At 39.8% G+C, this 14,286-nt stretch overlaps 1 protein-coding gene and 1 long non-coding RNA gene across 3 annotated transcripts in view; one reads left to right on the top strand and one right to left on the bottom strand.

The window, feature by feature from the left end:
* Positions 1–154: 154 nt before the first annotated feature.
* phax (phosphorylated adaptor for RNA export) lies at positions 155–2,793 on the top strand. Of its 2 annotated transcripts, none has more exons than XM_042511458.2 (2): positions 155–287; positions 536–2,793. In XM_042511458.2, the coding sequence occupies exon 2, from the start codon at positions 543–545 to the stop codon at positions 1,755–1,757; it is 1,215 nt and encodes a 404-aa protein (XP_042367392.1). In that variant the 5' UTR covers positions 155–287; positions 536–542; the 3' UTR covers positions 1,758–2,793. The 2 variants fall into 2 exon arrangements, with proteins under 2 accessions (XP_042367392.1, XP_042367391.1); XM_042511457.2 differs by having other exon boundaries at positions 209–366.
* Positions 2,794–12,391: 9,598 nt separating this feature from the next.
* The window catches only part of LOC148185927 (uncharacterized), a 63,453-nt gene continuing 61,558 nt past the window's right edge, over positions 12,392–14,286 (bottom strand). Inside the window, exon 3 of the long non-coding RNA XR_015775552.1 lies at positions 12,392–13,116. This is a non-coding gene — a long non-coding RNA (uncharacterized LOC148185927). The remainder of the gene's footprint in view (positions 13,117–14,286) is intronic.

The following is a 14,286-nucleotide window of genomic DNA, read 5'->3' as shown; positions in this document are numbered from 1 at the left end:
TTATCGGCAAATATCAGCTGAAATAATTGGCCAGCCTGATAATCTGTCGACCCCTTATTTAAAATATATTTAACTTTGATATTTTTGTTTGTGGTTATCATACACAGTATTATACGAAAACGTGACAACTTCAAAGTATTTTCTATTTTTTTCTCTACGTTTATTTTGAAGGGGTGTGACAGTTGGACGGCGGAAGTGTGGCGTTAGCTTAGCGCGAATTTTCTTCAGTTTTCTTCAGGAGTCTCAAGTTTGACTGTAGACTGACAGCCTCCTTATATCAGTTCACAGTGAGTAGAAGAGCCAAGCAAAGCTAAACTATTATTGTATGCAGAGCAGAGAGTGAGCGGCCGGGTCGGATATCTGAAGGTATTTCTGTTTTAACCCAGAGTTGATTATTAAAACCTGCCGGTGTCTTATGAAGTTGTGTAGTATCGCTAGCTGCTAACGTTAGCTATTACAGCTAATTCGAAGCCTCAACTTTAGCTGATGCATTAGAGCAACAGTCAATAGCCATTATCTTTGCTGTGGCTTTCAGGCAAGAAATGGCGCATGGCGGAGAGCTAATGGACGGCGATCTGGAGGATGGTGAGATCTCTGGGTCCGACTCGGATACTGAGATGGGAACCACAGCCGCTGCAGCTCCAGCTCGACCCCAGGTTCCTCCAACCTTTAGCGGCCAGTCTTTCCAGAGCAGAGCCGCTGCCCAGCACTCAGCCGCCGCCTACCGCAGCACCGGCAGGACGGCGGAGTCCAGCGACAGTGACCCGGATTCTTCGGACGAGGAGGCGGCTGTTTGGCGCCGTAAGCGTCAGAAAGTCTCCAACCTTCCCCATCCGCCTGCCTGTACCGCCCGGGCAGAGCAGACCCGCATGCCCGTCCCAGGCGCACCGGGAGGCCGCAAGGTGAACAACATCTGGGGCTCTGTGGTCCAGGAGCAGTGCCAGGATGCTGTAGCTGCAGAGCTAGGAATATTTGGCATGGAAGGTGAAGTCAGCATGTCCAGCAGAAATGTGGAGACTTATAACTTTGTCCTGGCTCGTAAGATAATGGACAAGGAGAGGGAGATGGAGAAACAGGCCAATCAGGGAGAGGTGAGCATGCTGGATGCCCAGCTGGAGGAGTACATGAAGGAGAGGGGAGGCGCTGATGCAAAGAGGAAGAGGTCAGCTAAAGAGAGACTGGGCCCCAGGGCTGAGATGGACATCAAGGGTCGGTATGAGATCACAGAGGACGATCCAGAGGATAAGGTGACGGATGAGATTGCGCACAGGCTGCAGGAGCCTAAAAAAGACCTGATAGAGCGCGTTGTTAAAATCATAGGGACGAAAAAAGCTATAGAGCTGCTTGGAGAGACCGCCACGCTGGAGGAGGGCGGCGGTGTCTACACCATGGACGGCAGCAGGCGACGGACGCCCGGTGGGGTGTACCTCAACCTGCTGAAGAACACGCCGAGCATCAGCAAGAACCAGATCAGGAAGATATTCTTTGAGGAACAGCAGAAAGAGAGCAAGAACAAGAAGGCCGCCCAGAAGAGGAGGAGGCACTTGGTGGCTAAGAAGATGAAGCAGGCCATCGGGACGCTGAACCTGCAGGAGCACGACGACGTCTCCAGGGAGACTTTTGCCAGTGATACCAATGAGGCCTTGGAGTCGTTAGAGGAGGCTGCGGAGGAGGAAGAGGAGGGTCAGGAGGAAGCTGCTGTGGGCACTGAGGAGACGCCGGTGGTCTACAACGCTGTGGACCTGGAGGTCTTCTGAGGGCTGTCTGAACTTTAGGAGGACATTTAGAATTCAAATTAACACTGAGAGCACTGTACACGGAAAAATCAACTATTTGATTAAAATAGTGTCTGTGCTGCATTAAGATTTTAAGTTAACTGAATTTGATTTGACAAGAAATTTAACCCTTTGAAGTTTGAGTGTATTGGCTTGATGTCTTTCAAAAGCATTGGAAGAAGGCAGTGAGAAATTACCTGAAAATTAGCAAGAAGTTAGTAAAAAGTGCATAAAATTACTTGAAAATTAGAAAAAAAGGATTTTTGGGCTTATTATGCCTTTATTGCATAGGACAGGTGAAGAGAGAGGGGTAGGTTTTATTATCATCGTAACATACATTTCCCCTAGCTTTTTTTTGTTTTTTTCCCTTGAAATTTTCCCCTAGCTTTTTAAAAATAGTTTTCCAAATCTAAGGTATTGTAATTTGTGAAACATTTCACACCACATTGCTCATTGCCTCTTTTCTCAATGTTTTTAAATGAATTAATCCAATTTGCTCAAAGTTCAAAGGTTTAAATACCTGTGAAAGGTGTCTTGGAGCAGCACAAGAAAAGCGATGTTGGTTTTTTTTAGGTTTGAAAGAGTTAAAGCAGCCCGGACACTAATATTTCTAAGTGAAAACAAATAGTTTATTTTTACAGTGTGCAAGTATTGTCTACTGAGTACAGAATCTCACCCGGGTGTCCTTTTTTTTGTTTTACCTTAGCAATAAAAAGAGTTTATGTTAACAGAAATGTTTTATTTGTTTGGTACAGCATGGATTTCTTAATTTCAGCACATGTAAAAAAAAAAAAAAAAAAAAAAAAGTGAGTCGTTCTGCAAGTTAGTGTGGTTGTACAAATGTTTGCCTTTAAATCAAATTCTTAATCATGAATCGCTCTCGTTGATTTTCAAACATAGTAACTTTCTTTGTTATTGTTTCCATCAGGTTATAATGAGGTCTTGATATATTAAATTAATTTGTGTGACTGCGCAATACAAATAAAGGTGACTTGGATAAAATGACTTCAAAAAGTAATTAGAATGCTCACTGTTTGTTATTTTTCTCAATACTAATCGCAATTAAAATAATATTTAAAGCTAATAATTAGCATTGTGATACAGATTCAAACCCGAATATCTAAGCAGTGCTCCCCATGGTCATGGAAAACCTGGAAAAGTCATAGAATTTCACAGTCACATCTTCCACAAATTTAGAAAGTTTTGGAAAATTTAATTTAATAATGATGTTGTTAAAGCAATATTACGCAGATAAGCGTCCACGAAATGTAACAAAACGGCAAAATTCATTTCTATAGCTGTTGGTGTACCAGTGCCCTGCTATGCATCAGCGAGACATTTTGTTTACCATTGCACATTTCTTTCTTTACCCCCTGCACTCCATCTCTTCCTCCATGAATGCCAGCAGACTGAATATATATTTAAACTGAATTTGAATCTTTGAAAAGTGCCATGCAAGTAAGAAAAGAAAAAAATGGAATATGTACTTGAAAAGTTATGAAAATGTTTTGAAGTTTTATCTATGAAAGTGAGTGGGAGTCTTTTCAGCAGATCAGGACAGTTAGGCTGATTATCATAATGAATCTATTTTTCTGTACATAATAGAGCTTCAAAAGCAGAAAAACTTCAAGAAAGATCCATAAGTTTGGACAGCTAATGTAGTGCAGAATTTTGTCCACTAGATGGCAGACACACACTTACAAAGACTAAACGCCTTATGTTTCTATGAAATGATCTCGTCATAGATTTTATATTCAGTACATGGATCTCAAACAGGAAAATAAGGTTAAAAATAGTTGGATAATACATGCAAAAAGGAGAAGAAGAAGAAGATGCATAACATGACACCAGCAGTTCCCAACCTTGTTCCCTCAAAGACCCCTTTTCTATTATTGAGTAAACTGACGACACCCATCTAAATAACATATTTTTAGATTTTTCATATTATATTCAATGCATAGCAATTACAGTAGAGCAAAACTGATAAACTGTAAAATGAACACAAATGCTGAATGCAATTACTGCAGGAAGTTCATGTTACACAAGTGATTTAGATGAATATTGAAGAGATTAATTGTGTGAATGTTGCATCAGATATGAGTCAACCTGTTATTTTTAAGGGACAGTTCTCTCTTTGTAATAGTATTTTTAAAGTTTCAATAATCATGCATACTTAATAAGCTTCTTTTTGTGACAAATTCAGTGTTTTCTTCTCCCTGGTACTTGGCGATGGTTCTATTAGCTCTGTGGTTGTTTTCACCGAGTAATTTTCGAATGTCGTTAAAGGCAGTTTAGCAGAGAGGGAACGGTTTGGGTCTTTACTGTATTATCCTGTGAGATTTTAAGTTTCTATCTTGAATAATCTAAACTTAACAAAAAATAATAATTCAGTTGGTTTACAAAAGTGAATGAAATTCTGAAATTTACTGTCTATTCTTTTTTTTTTTTAAGATCATTTTTTTTGGCTTTTATTGCCTTTAATGGACGGGACTGTTTAAGTGTGAAAGGGGGAGAGAGAGGGCAACATGCAGCAAATGGTCGAGGCCAGAATTGAACCCGCGGCTGCTCCAGGGAGAATATATCCTCTGTATATGGGGCGCCACTCTATTCACTGAGCCACCAGGCGCCCTGCTGACTGTCTATTCTTAAAACGTTTTCTCACATCCCTTTAAATCAAGAAGCTTAGGGGGGACCCTTAGTGAGGTTGAGACCCCCAGGTTGGGAACCAGTGCTTATAATACAATACAAAAAATGTTATATACAAAAGATTACTGGAATATCAAAGACTACACTGACCCTCAAGTTAAGCCAACTAAAAAGGATGAACTCACATAAAATAGCACTAAAAAAAACAAGAGGACTGGGTAATGGAATAAATTGTCTATTGATAGCAGCACTTGAATTGCACTTGACTGAGAAAGCTTTCCACTTCAACTGATCTTAAAATAGATAGCAGCATATTCTCACTAGCAACACCACTGGCAGCAGGTACTGGTAATGCAAAAGATACCAAAAACAATGTCTCTGTTACTCACCATAATTCAAACACCAAAGAAATAAGTCCTCGTGAAAAGTTTGTGGATTTTCAAGAGAAACTGGGACATAGATTCTGAAGAAAGACTTGTGTGTGTGTGTATGTGTGTGTGTACATTTTAAAGTCTGTTGCATGTACCATATACAACAAGTGGATGGCAGCAAAGGTCTGATTATTGAGGTGGCAATAGCATGCCTATGCTGTTCTTTGATAAAACAAGAGTCAAATATTGGATGAATGTTTTGTCCTTGATGGCGTTCTGAAATGTGTCCAGCATACCTGCCCAAAAAACTCCAAAGTTGAATTCATTCTGCTCAGAAACGATTTAATTTTGTACTACTCATAGATTAAACTGGGATAAAGTTCTGAGAACCTTTTCTTAGTCAGATGACTTAGTTGTGTTGAGTTTATGAGCAAATGTGGATTTTTTTCACTGTAAAAACGTCTTCATTTCAGCCAAGATACATAAGTATTCCTGGTAACTTTATTCTTCATATATGTTGAATTGCTTGCTCACGTGTAGACCAAAAGAGTCTACAGTGAGTTACGATAGCTTATCATAATCACTAGCAATCTTTAGGCAGCTAAATGTTTGACTGCCTTCAGCAGCTACCAGCTAACATTGCCCGCCTCCTCTTTGATGCTAAGCAGGTAGTGTGCAATGGCCTTATCAGCACTTTTTTTTTCTTTTTGTCACTGAAAACAGCATTGATAAAAGTTTAAACAATAAATCAAAGCCGACAAAAAGGTCCATAAAGAGTCAGGTGATAGTTCGGTTGTGTTTTGTCCTCACATAGTTATTTGTATACCTATGTGATCTGTTGTCGATATCAGGTTTGGGCGGTATCATGGTATAACGGTATACCAGGACATTTAGAAATCCTGAAGGTATATTTTTTTCAATACCATCATAAATGCAAGCTCTCCTCTTTCTATTAAATGGATTACACTTATATAGTGCTTTTCTAGTTTTCTGACCACCCAAAGCGCTTTTACTCAACATGCCACATTCACACACATATTCAAACACTGGTGGCTGCGGCTACCATACATGGTGCCACCTGCTACTCAGTAACCAATAGAACACAGTCATTGCATTAGTGCACAGCACACACCACCAGAATCAGTCTGTGGTCTCTACTGGTGGAACAGACAGCTGAGCTAAAAGACAATGCAACACCTAGTAGTGGAGGTTTTACATCTTACGTGGTGAATTAAGTTTTTATTTGGACCAAACCAGAGCTGGTGATTTTTGGAACAGTGTACTTAGTAACAAGATGAATATCAAGAGTAACCAGGATGGTTGTTGAGTTGAGTTTTGTGTCTCTTGAGTTTAAATGAAGGGTGTTTTATGATGAGTTAATGAGGCAATTAAGCCTTGAGTCTGTCCTCTGTGACCGAGAGAAAGTTGAATTCAGAAGGTGTATAGTTGTTTTTCTCTGTTTAATGAGGAAAATAGGTGGGAGAATATTACATTTCTTGACATGCAAGTCTGTTGTATAGTTATTAGTCTGAAAAGTGAAAGTTGGCTGTTAGTGCCGCTGCTAACCTATACTGTCATATACCGTATATCCTGGTAAGATTCAAGGAAGCCTTGTCAGTATGAAAAAAAACTTTATAAGTACAGCTTTAAAGGTCCATTTACACCAGGAACCATAAAGTAGTAAACAGTTTGCCATCCAATATTTGCTCTACAAATCTAAGTTTTTACTTGAGCTAAACAGACCTTGGTAAACAAATGCCCCCTGTTAAAGCAGCTGCATCTAAATCAAAGTAAAAGTATACTGCCGCTCCACACAGCTCCGGGGGAGAATGAAAGCCTTTAATGGTGATGGTGGATTTGTCAGCTGAAGCGCCTTGGAAATGATCATTATCTCTGCTCATGGCTGCCACATGAAAGGCCCGGCGCTCTGGCAGAAACACGTTTAATAATCCCACCACTTATGGCTGTTTTCATATTTGCTGGCGGATATGTCTTCTCTGATAAGCCGCCAGTGCGTGCACATCGTGATTCCATGCGGCAATTAGGCAAGCTGATTAAGGTTCGCAAAAGGTGCGGAGATCAGTTGCTTGCAATTGAGTTTTACTGTCACTTCATATGCTCATGTGCGCAGTTTACTGTCACCAGAGACGGAGACGGGAGTTCATATGATGGCAAGCAGACGTGCGTTGTTTGCTTTAATGATAAAGGCGTTCACAGCAGGACTATCAAAGAAATATTGCAGGAGGTGACTGATGTTCTGCCTTGTCTTATTCATGTGGAATTGTTGCACACAGTCTCTGGTCTCAGGACCTCTGTATCTGTCACCTGGCAACGAACTTGTTGCCTGGATACAACACGCTGTTTCTTATTTCCATTGGATCAAACAGGACCAGGGTTGAAAGACTTGTATCTTTGGACGGGGAGGGAGGTGCTGCATGATGTCAGCATTCAGAGAGGTTGTGTGTGTGGTTTTTTTTTGTCTCTGTGCAGAAGATTAGCATTATTTTGACAGACGCTGCATCTTTTTGAGCATCTGTCCACAATCATCAAGCTGTGTCATGGACAAACGTCTCAATGCCTGGTATGTCGCAAAGCAGGAGATCAAAAGAATCTTATCAAAGACGAGCAGAAGTAAATTGCAATCTAAGTTTGTCCGTGCACCCCTGCTGACCCATCAGAGCTAATCTTGACATGAGATGTTGACAGAGTTGCAAGAACACCACCACCACAATTAGACAACAGATCCACGCTCCGGCAGCAGAGAGAGGTTGCAATTTTCAGTATGTCTTTCTTTCACAGTAACATGTCTTCTCTGAGCTACTGCAAGCGGCCAGAAGAACAGCAGTAAAGGTGAGTTAGATAACATCATCAGAGGACTATTGAGAACAGGTGGTGACTCATCGCTTTCACCGAAACAAAGGTGACCCAGTTGGGAGGAGAAAAGAGACGATGGAGACTGTCATAAAGTATGTCAGCTCTGGGGATGATGTCATTTTAGTCCAAAGACTTTTGTTGTTACTGAGGAACATTTGGCACATGGCCCCTGCAAGTCTTCCATTAGTTGTTTCATTAATTTGGCTTTGGATGGCCTGATGCACCAGAGGAAAAGCTCAAGAGGACCTTTTCTTTTAGTCCGATGCTCCACTGACTCAGTGAGCCTTAACGCTGCATTTCAAAGTGCCATCAATTTAGAGGTGATAAAAATTTGAATGTTTTGTGATACAAATGTCTTGACTTTTAATTTCTGCCGGCTTTGCTGATAGACAGTTAGCTAGCCGCGCTAGCATGTGGGAATACAACACCCTCTGTGCACCCTCCGGTCTCCACTGGTTAGCTAACATTAGCCTTCGCTGCTCTGCATGGAGCACCTGGCTCAGGTGGAAGCTAGCAAGCTGCACTGTTCATTTTGCATCTGATGCTGGTTACGCTGTCCCAGAAGCGGGACGCGCTAATGAGGAAAAAAGGTTGCCACCTTCCGATCTTCCCCCACATAGCCCTGTTAAGTAAGCGGCTTCTTTTTGACCGAAAAACCCCTTCAGGATTCTTAACTATCTTAGCACAAGCCGTGCTGACACAGCTAAGGGTGCTGACAGAGATAACAGTGATAACACAGTTTACAATGCCAAAGGGGTTTTACAACTCAAAATGAAGCTGCTTGCTCACTGGGGTAACCTAGGGGGAGACGGTAGGGTCTGTTTCCACAGTAGTGCTGTACGGTAAAGACAACTTACTGGCAGTAATCGCCAAGAGAGCAGTGGATTATTGGTTAACCGTTGACATCCCCCGTTACAATGTTTTCTCAAGTGCTTGTTGTTGGTCCTTCTCATTGTAAATGGCAACGAAAACCAAAGGAAGTAGATATGGTCTAAATTATAGATCTGCACTGGTAGTGACTCATCGTCGCAACAAAGGTGACCTAGTTGGAAGGAGAAAAGAGACAACACATCCTGTCATAAAGTATGTCAGCTCTGAGGATGATGTCCAAAGACTCTTGTTGTTATTGAGGAATATTTTGCACATGGCTTCTGGCTAAAATTAAAACCTTAACCCATGCTGTACTCTAAGACTTTAAGACCTGACCTGTCTGAACCCAACTTGTAATGTGATTTAGGATGGGAACAAATCCTCTATTGAATCTTTAATTTACATTCTCTTCTAGACTGATAGATCTTTTGCCTCTTTCTGACACTACAGACGGATGCAAAGGAAACTGTTGATGTATAAAAATGTGCTAACTCAGTGACAAACTTGCCGACTGAACATGGCGTACCACCTATACAAAAACATGTCAAAGTATGGACACACTTTACCAGAGTCAGCAAAATAATTACAAAATGCAATATTTGCTGGAGGATACTGCTTAAATACCTGTCTAGTGTCCATCATGTTAAAGTTTCTTTGTCCGTTGTTACATTCAAAGAAATTCATCTTTGTGCTTTGAACAGTTGGTTGGCTCAAACTTGCAATTTAATGCCAACTTGGGTTCAAGGACACTAAAACAGATAAAAAGTTCATTGGGAAAATAATCAGCAGATTGATCAAAATTGACAGGAATCTGCCCAAACCAAAATCAAAAAGTTCTTATAGAAGGGTGAGTTGTTGGTCTTTGTGCATGCAAGATAAATGAAATGCTCTTTTTAAAATATTCATATTTTGCATTGTAGTGATGCAGCAGCAAAATGATGTGACGATCTTGTCAAATGAAGCATGAAATTGATCATAGGCTGACAAAAAAATCCACACATTCAGTTCAAATTAAGTGCCATCTTTTCAAACCAAGCATGAAATCGATCATAGTGGCCAGAAATAAGAGGAAGAGGGAAATAATAATGTAATGTCTATTCTGGCATTATATTATTATGATAATAATAATGATAAATCCTTCACAAAAGTAATGTTCAGAGTCCATCTATTTTCTATTTCATAAATTATTGCAGACTTGAGACAAATAATTTATGTGGTCAGTATGACAGCATTGTGGGATATTGCCATCAAATAAAAAAACTGCCATCAGTTTTCAGTAAGAGTTAGTGATGTATTTCTATTAAGAGTGAAAAGTGAGCAGAGTTGAAAACACTTAATGTCAGCATATCAAGAATTTTCGAGATACCAATCTTAAAGATGCAAAAATCAATATATATATTTTTTATATTAACAACAAGTCAAATGACTGTGTAATGGTAATTGCTGCAGAGTTTCCCACACATTCATGTATTTGTGGCAGGACACCACAAGTAAAACATCTGCCACCATGAACAGTTTTATATTTTTGGAGCTTTACCAATAATTAGGAGCGCTACTGGAATATATATACTTTTTGGTTATTTATTGCATCACACTGTCAGAATGCACTCTGGGCACAGGGGGAGCAGCAGAGTATCAGACACACTGAAAGTGAAACTTGACCGTTTATTCTGCTGGGTCTAAAAGTTTGCAAGCACTCACAGCAGCTGCTTCTCTTATCTATCAACCTGATCTGATCAGATGTAAACTGATCAACAGAACAATTATCCACTCTGCGACAAACTGCTGCTGAGGAAAAAGAGAACTTTGAACACCTTCGACTTTTGAGAAAGGACAAAAAAGGTACAAAGAGACACACATGCATTTAAAAGAAAAAACAAACTAGAAAAAAAAAACTAGGTTGCGCTCTCATTCACCTTGTTTCCAGCAGCTGTTTGGAACAAAGAAATAGTTGGTGGACACGTGAAGTATTTAGCAGTCAAAGAGTCCTCAGGACTTGGAAGACGTCAAAACAGAGCTAAAATGAGGGGGGATTTTGGACTTATTGGACAGTTATCCAATTGCCAGACAACACAACTCCAAATAAATATTAATGTTGCTTTGCGTCTGCTTGAGTAAGAAGGCAGCTGTTTCCTACCACGTTTGCTATATAAACTTTGTAAGGTGATAATATGTCATTGCTGTGTTATCATTATTGTTGTTGAAAAACTAAATTAACTCAGATTTTAGTAATTAAACAGATATTTTTCCTTGTACTTTACTACTACACAACACCCCACAATGGGGTGACAAATACTGCCACACACACTATTGTTCTCACTGTTAGTTATCTGTCTTGTGAATATAACTGAAGTTGAAAACTGTTTTGCAAGAGAGACAAAATTAGAATATGAGCTTGACAAATGACGAGTTTTGTGTGTTTTGTAGCTGTGTTAAAGAGTGTGTACTTCTTCTTCTTCTCACAGGAATGAGAAACAGCTTGTGTTGCTGGTTGCTTAGGTACAGCTGAAGCCAGTCTTCGATTCTATATTTTATCTTTGCTGCAAGCTTAAAATGAAGCAGCCTGGAGCAAATAACATGATTTAAAGATAATGAGAACCTAATGGTTTTGATGTGGCTGTAGAGTAGGGGAATGGGTTTAGTTGATGCTGATTAGGCAGGGTAAAGTGAGTGAGTCTTCGTGTAAGTAAAAGCATAAATCACAAAGCCACTTTGTCCGAATGTAGCTCCAGTGCCACTGGTTTCCTTTCATAAAGCCCTTGATGAACTATAACTGGCATCTTTTGAAGCGCTCCCTTTTCAGCGATGTTCCTCATTGCTTGACGTGGGTGGCCTTTTTTAGTCGCGGTTAAGCAGCCAACTATGCCAGCACTATTTATGACTATTTCCTTACAAAGCTTCATGCGCGTATGACGTAATTCCAAACAAAAGCTCGCTCTCGTTATTGAGACATGCAGTGGGTTAACACTTTGACTGTGACGTATGACAACCTTGATTCGAGTTTTATAGAAAAAGAAATCTCTTAAAATATGACAAACCAAATGTGAGTGGGTGATTTGTGTTAGATGCAGCTTAGTGGGTAGAGCAAGGCATGTACAGCCAAGGTTAGAGGTTTGATTCCTGCTTGTGCTACCTGCTAGCTATTTTTCTGTTGAACTGTTTGCATTAACATCACTTTTACATTTAACATACATACTTTGTTTAGCCTGGAGTTAAGTATGTCACAATTTTTGTTAGTGCCCTGAACTAAGGAAATACAAATTTTAACAGTTGAATGAGTTGAGATGGTTGTCAATAAAGACAAACAAAAATGAATTACTCAAAAGAGCAAATTAGATAAATCAGCCTTTGGATATACTATATTAATATATATATTTTAGAACACCATGTCCAAACAAATTTGGAGGTTGTATAAAATATAAAGGACACAAATCTGTTTTGACCTATATTCAACTATATATATATATATATATATAAAGTACAGAGTTAAGATATTCAACAAATAAACTGATACATTTTGTTTTGTTCTGGTAAATATACACTCATTCTGGTTTTGGTGCCTGCAAAATGTTTCAAAAAGGTTGGGACAAGGTCCACCAAAGGCTGGAAAAGTTGTGGAACAAAAGTGTGGGCAGTCTATCAGTTTAATAACAGCGTTTCTTAATGCACAGTTGCAAGGAATTTTTGATTTCAACATATACAATCCATATCATCATCAAAAGATTCAGAGAATCTTGAGAAATCTCTGCATGTAACGGGCAAGGTTGGAAACCAACTTTTATGGCCATGATCTTTTACTCCCCAGGCAGCGCAGAGTTCAAAAGCCAGCATCTGTGATGGTATGGAGGTGTGTTAGTGCCTGTGTTTTCATGAGTAACTCACACATCTGTGAATGCTAAAAGGTACCATCCAGAGTGTGCCATTCCCGTAGCAGATTAAGATTTTATTGCCAGCAAATAATTTTAATTTCTGAAAATAATGTAACAAGATGGAGTAGCAGTGGAAAACAACTTTGTTGCTTGCGGCATTAAATCAGATCACAGTTGCAATTATTTTTGACTGACTTCTTTATCAAAACGTGCGTTTGTTTGGTTGCTGTGACTGCTTAAGGTGTATCAAACAAATCAGTTAAGGATTAGAACTTAACTATATTAAACCAAATAAATAAAACACATACATTATTAAAGGATTAGAGGACAAATGACTATTACATTTGGAATTCGATTGGATTCGAATGGTTGTGCTCAGATTTGATGAGAGCGTTCAGATGACTCAACATTCGTCTTGCAGCCACTTTGAGTTTAATTTCTCCTCAGCAGACATCTCTCTCTGCTTCATGACGCTCGGTGACCCAGCTCGGCTCAGCTCAGGCCTCAGCCGCCTCCTCAGCAGGCTGGCAGCTGCCTGAATTCAGCATCTCTGGCAGGTAGACGGGCCAAACGTGGCCACCGTCATCGCTCTTCAGTCTGCCCAGCAGCCACGTGAGGAGTCAGGACGCTGTGCTCAGGAGTTCGGGGAGACGGCGAGGAACCTTTCAGCAGTGGGGTCCGAAGTTATCCAGACAGGATGTTTCTTTCTCTCTTTCATGTGACAAAAGAAATCAGAGTCTTGAGACACTGATTCAAATGTAGCTCTCTGGAGGTTCAGTGCTGCAGATTGTGTCTTCAGTGGGATTGTGTGTTTCTTATTAAAGAGTCTATTTTAATGATTTAGTATCCATGACTTTGTAAATGTAAATGTTCAAAAAGCTGTGAGCTTATGTTTCAAAAACATAACAGCCCACTGAAGTTACCTTCTTCTCTCTACAGAGTTTCTTTTTTCTACCTTTATGTGGTTCTTTGACACCAAACTGCTGAAAATCAAACAAGGCAATATCATATTTTTACAGTTGTGTGACATTCTTGTTGCTTGAAATATTGGAATGCAAAGCAAATTAAGTACTTGACTTTCCATACTGAAAATATGGCATCAGGAACTTACACCTACGTTGAATGTGGGGAAACTAACAGCATATTATCTTTTACACTGGTATTACCACTTTCGTTTATATGAGTTCAAATTCCCACAAGGTGTCGCTGAGGTTCATGTGCATAAGAATAAGTCAAATGCAAGGTCACAGTGACCTTGACCTTTGACTACCAAAATCAAATCAGTTGAGTTCAGTGAATGTTTGTGCAAAATTTAAAAAAAAATACCTCAAGGTATTACTGAGATTTCACCTTCACAGAATTGGGGCAGATGATGTCATAGCAACCTCTAATTATGTAATTGTTGAGTCCAAGTGGATATTCGTGCTAAATTTGAAGGAATTCCCTTAAGTCATTCCTGAGATGTAGATGTGAAATGTACAAACAATAACATTGAAATGAATACTATCAGTGTTGATTTTGCAATTGAATTTGACATCAAAACAATCTCAACTTTTGTCATCAGAGAAGCGTTGGTTCAATTCTTGAATAATTTCTCCAGCTGTAGTTTGTGGTGGTGTTGAAGTGGATTATACTGAAAGGTGTTTCTAATATTTCATCCAAACCCCAATTACATACACAAGGATAACAACATTATTAACACCTCTGATTCCAGTCACACCTGCTGCACATAAGCCATTCTGAATCAGGTACTTTGCTATTTATTTGCTCTCATAATGCATGTGCTGAGGTAGTGGGGAGTGTGAGTGTGTGAGTGTGTGTGTGTGTGTGTGTGTGTGTGTGTGTGTGAGAGAGAGAGAGAGAGACTGGGTATGAATGTGT

The sequence above is a fragment of the Plectropomus leopardus genome, chromosome 22 (assembly GCF_026936395.1).
Source record: "Plectropomus leopardus strain MGB_pleo_1.0 chromosome 22, ASM2693639v1, whole genome shotgun sequence".
Classification (NCBI taxonomy): domain Eukaryota; kingdom Metazoa; phylum Chordata; class Actinopteri; order Perciformes; family Serranidae; genus Plectropomus; species Plectropomus leopardus.
Note: the sequence above shows the minus strand (reverse complement) of the source record. Positions and strands in the feature narration are given on the sequence as shown.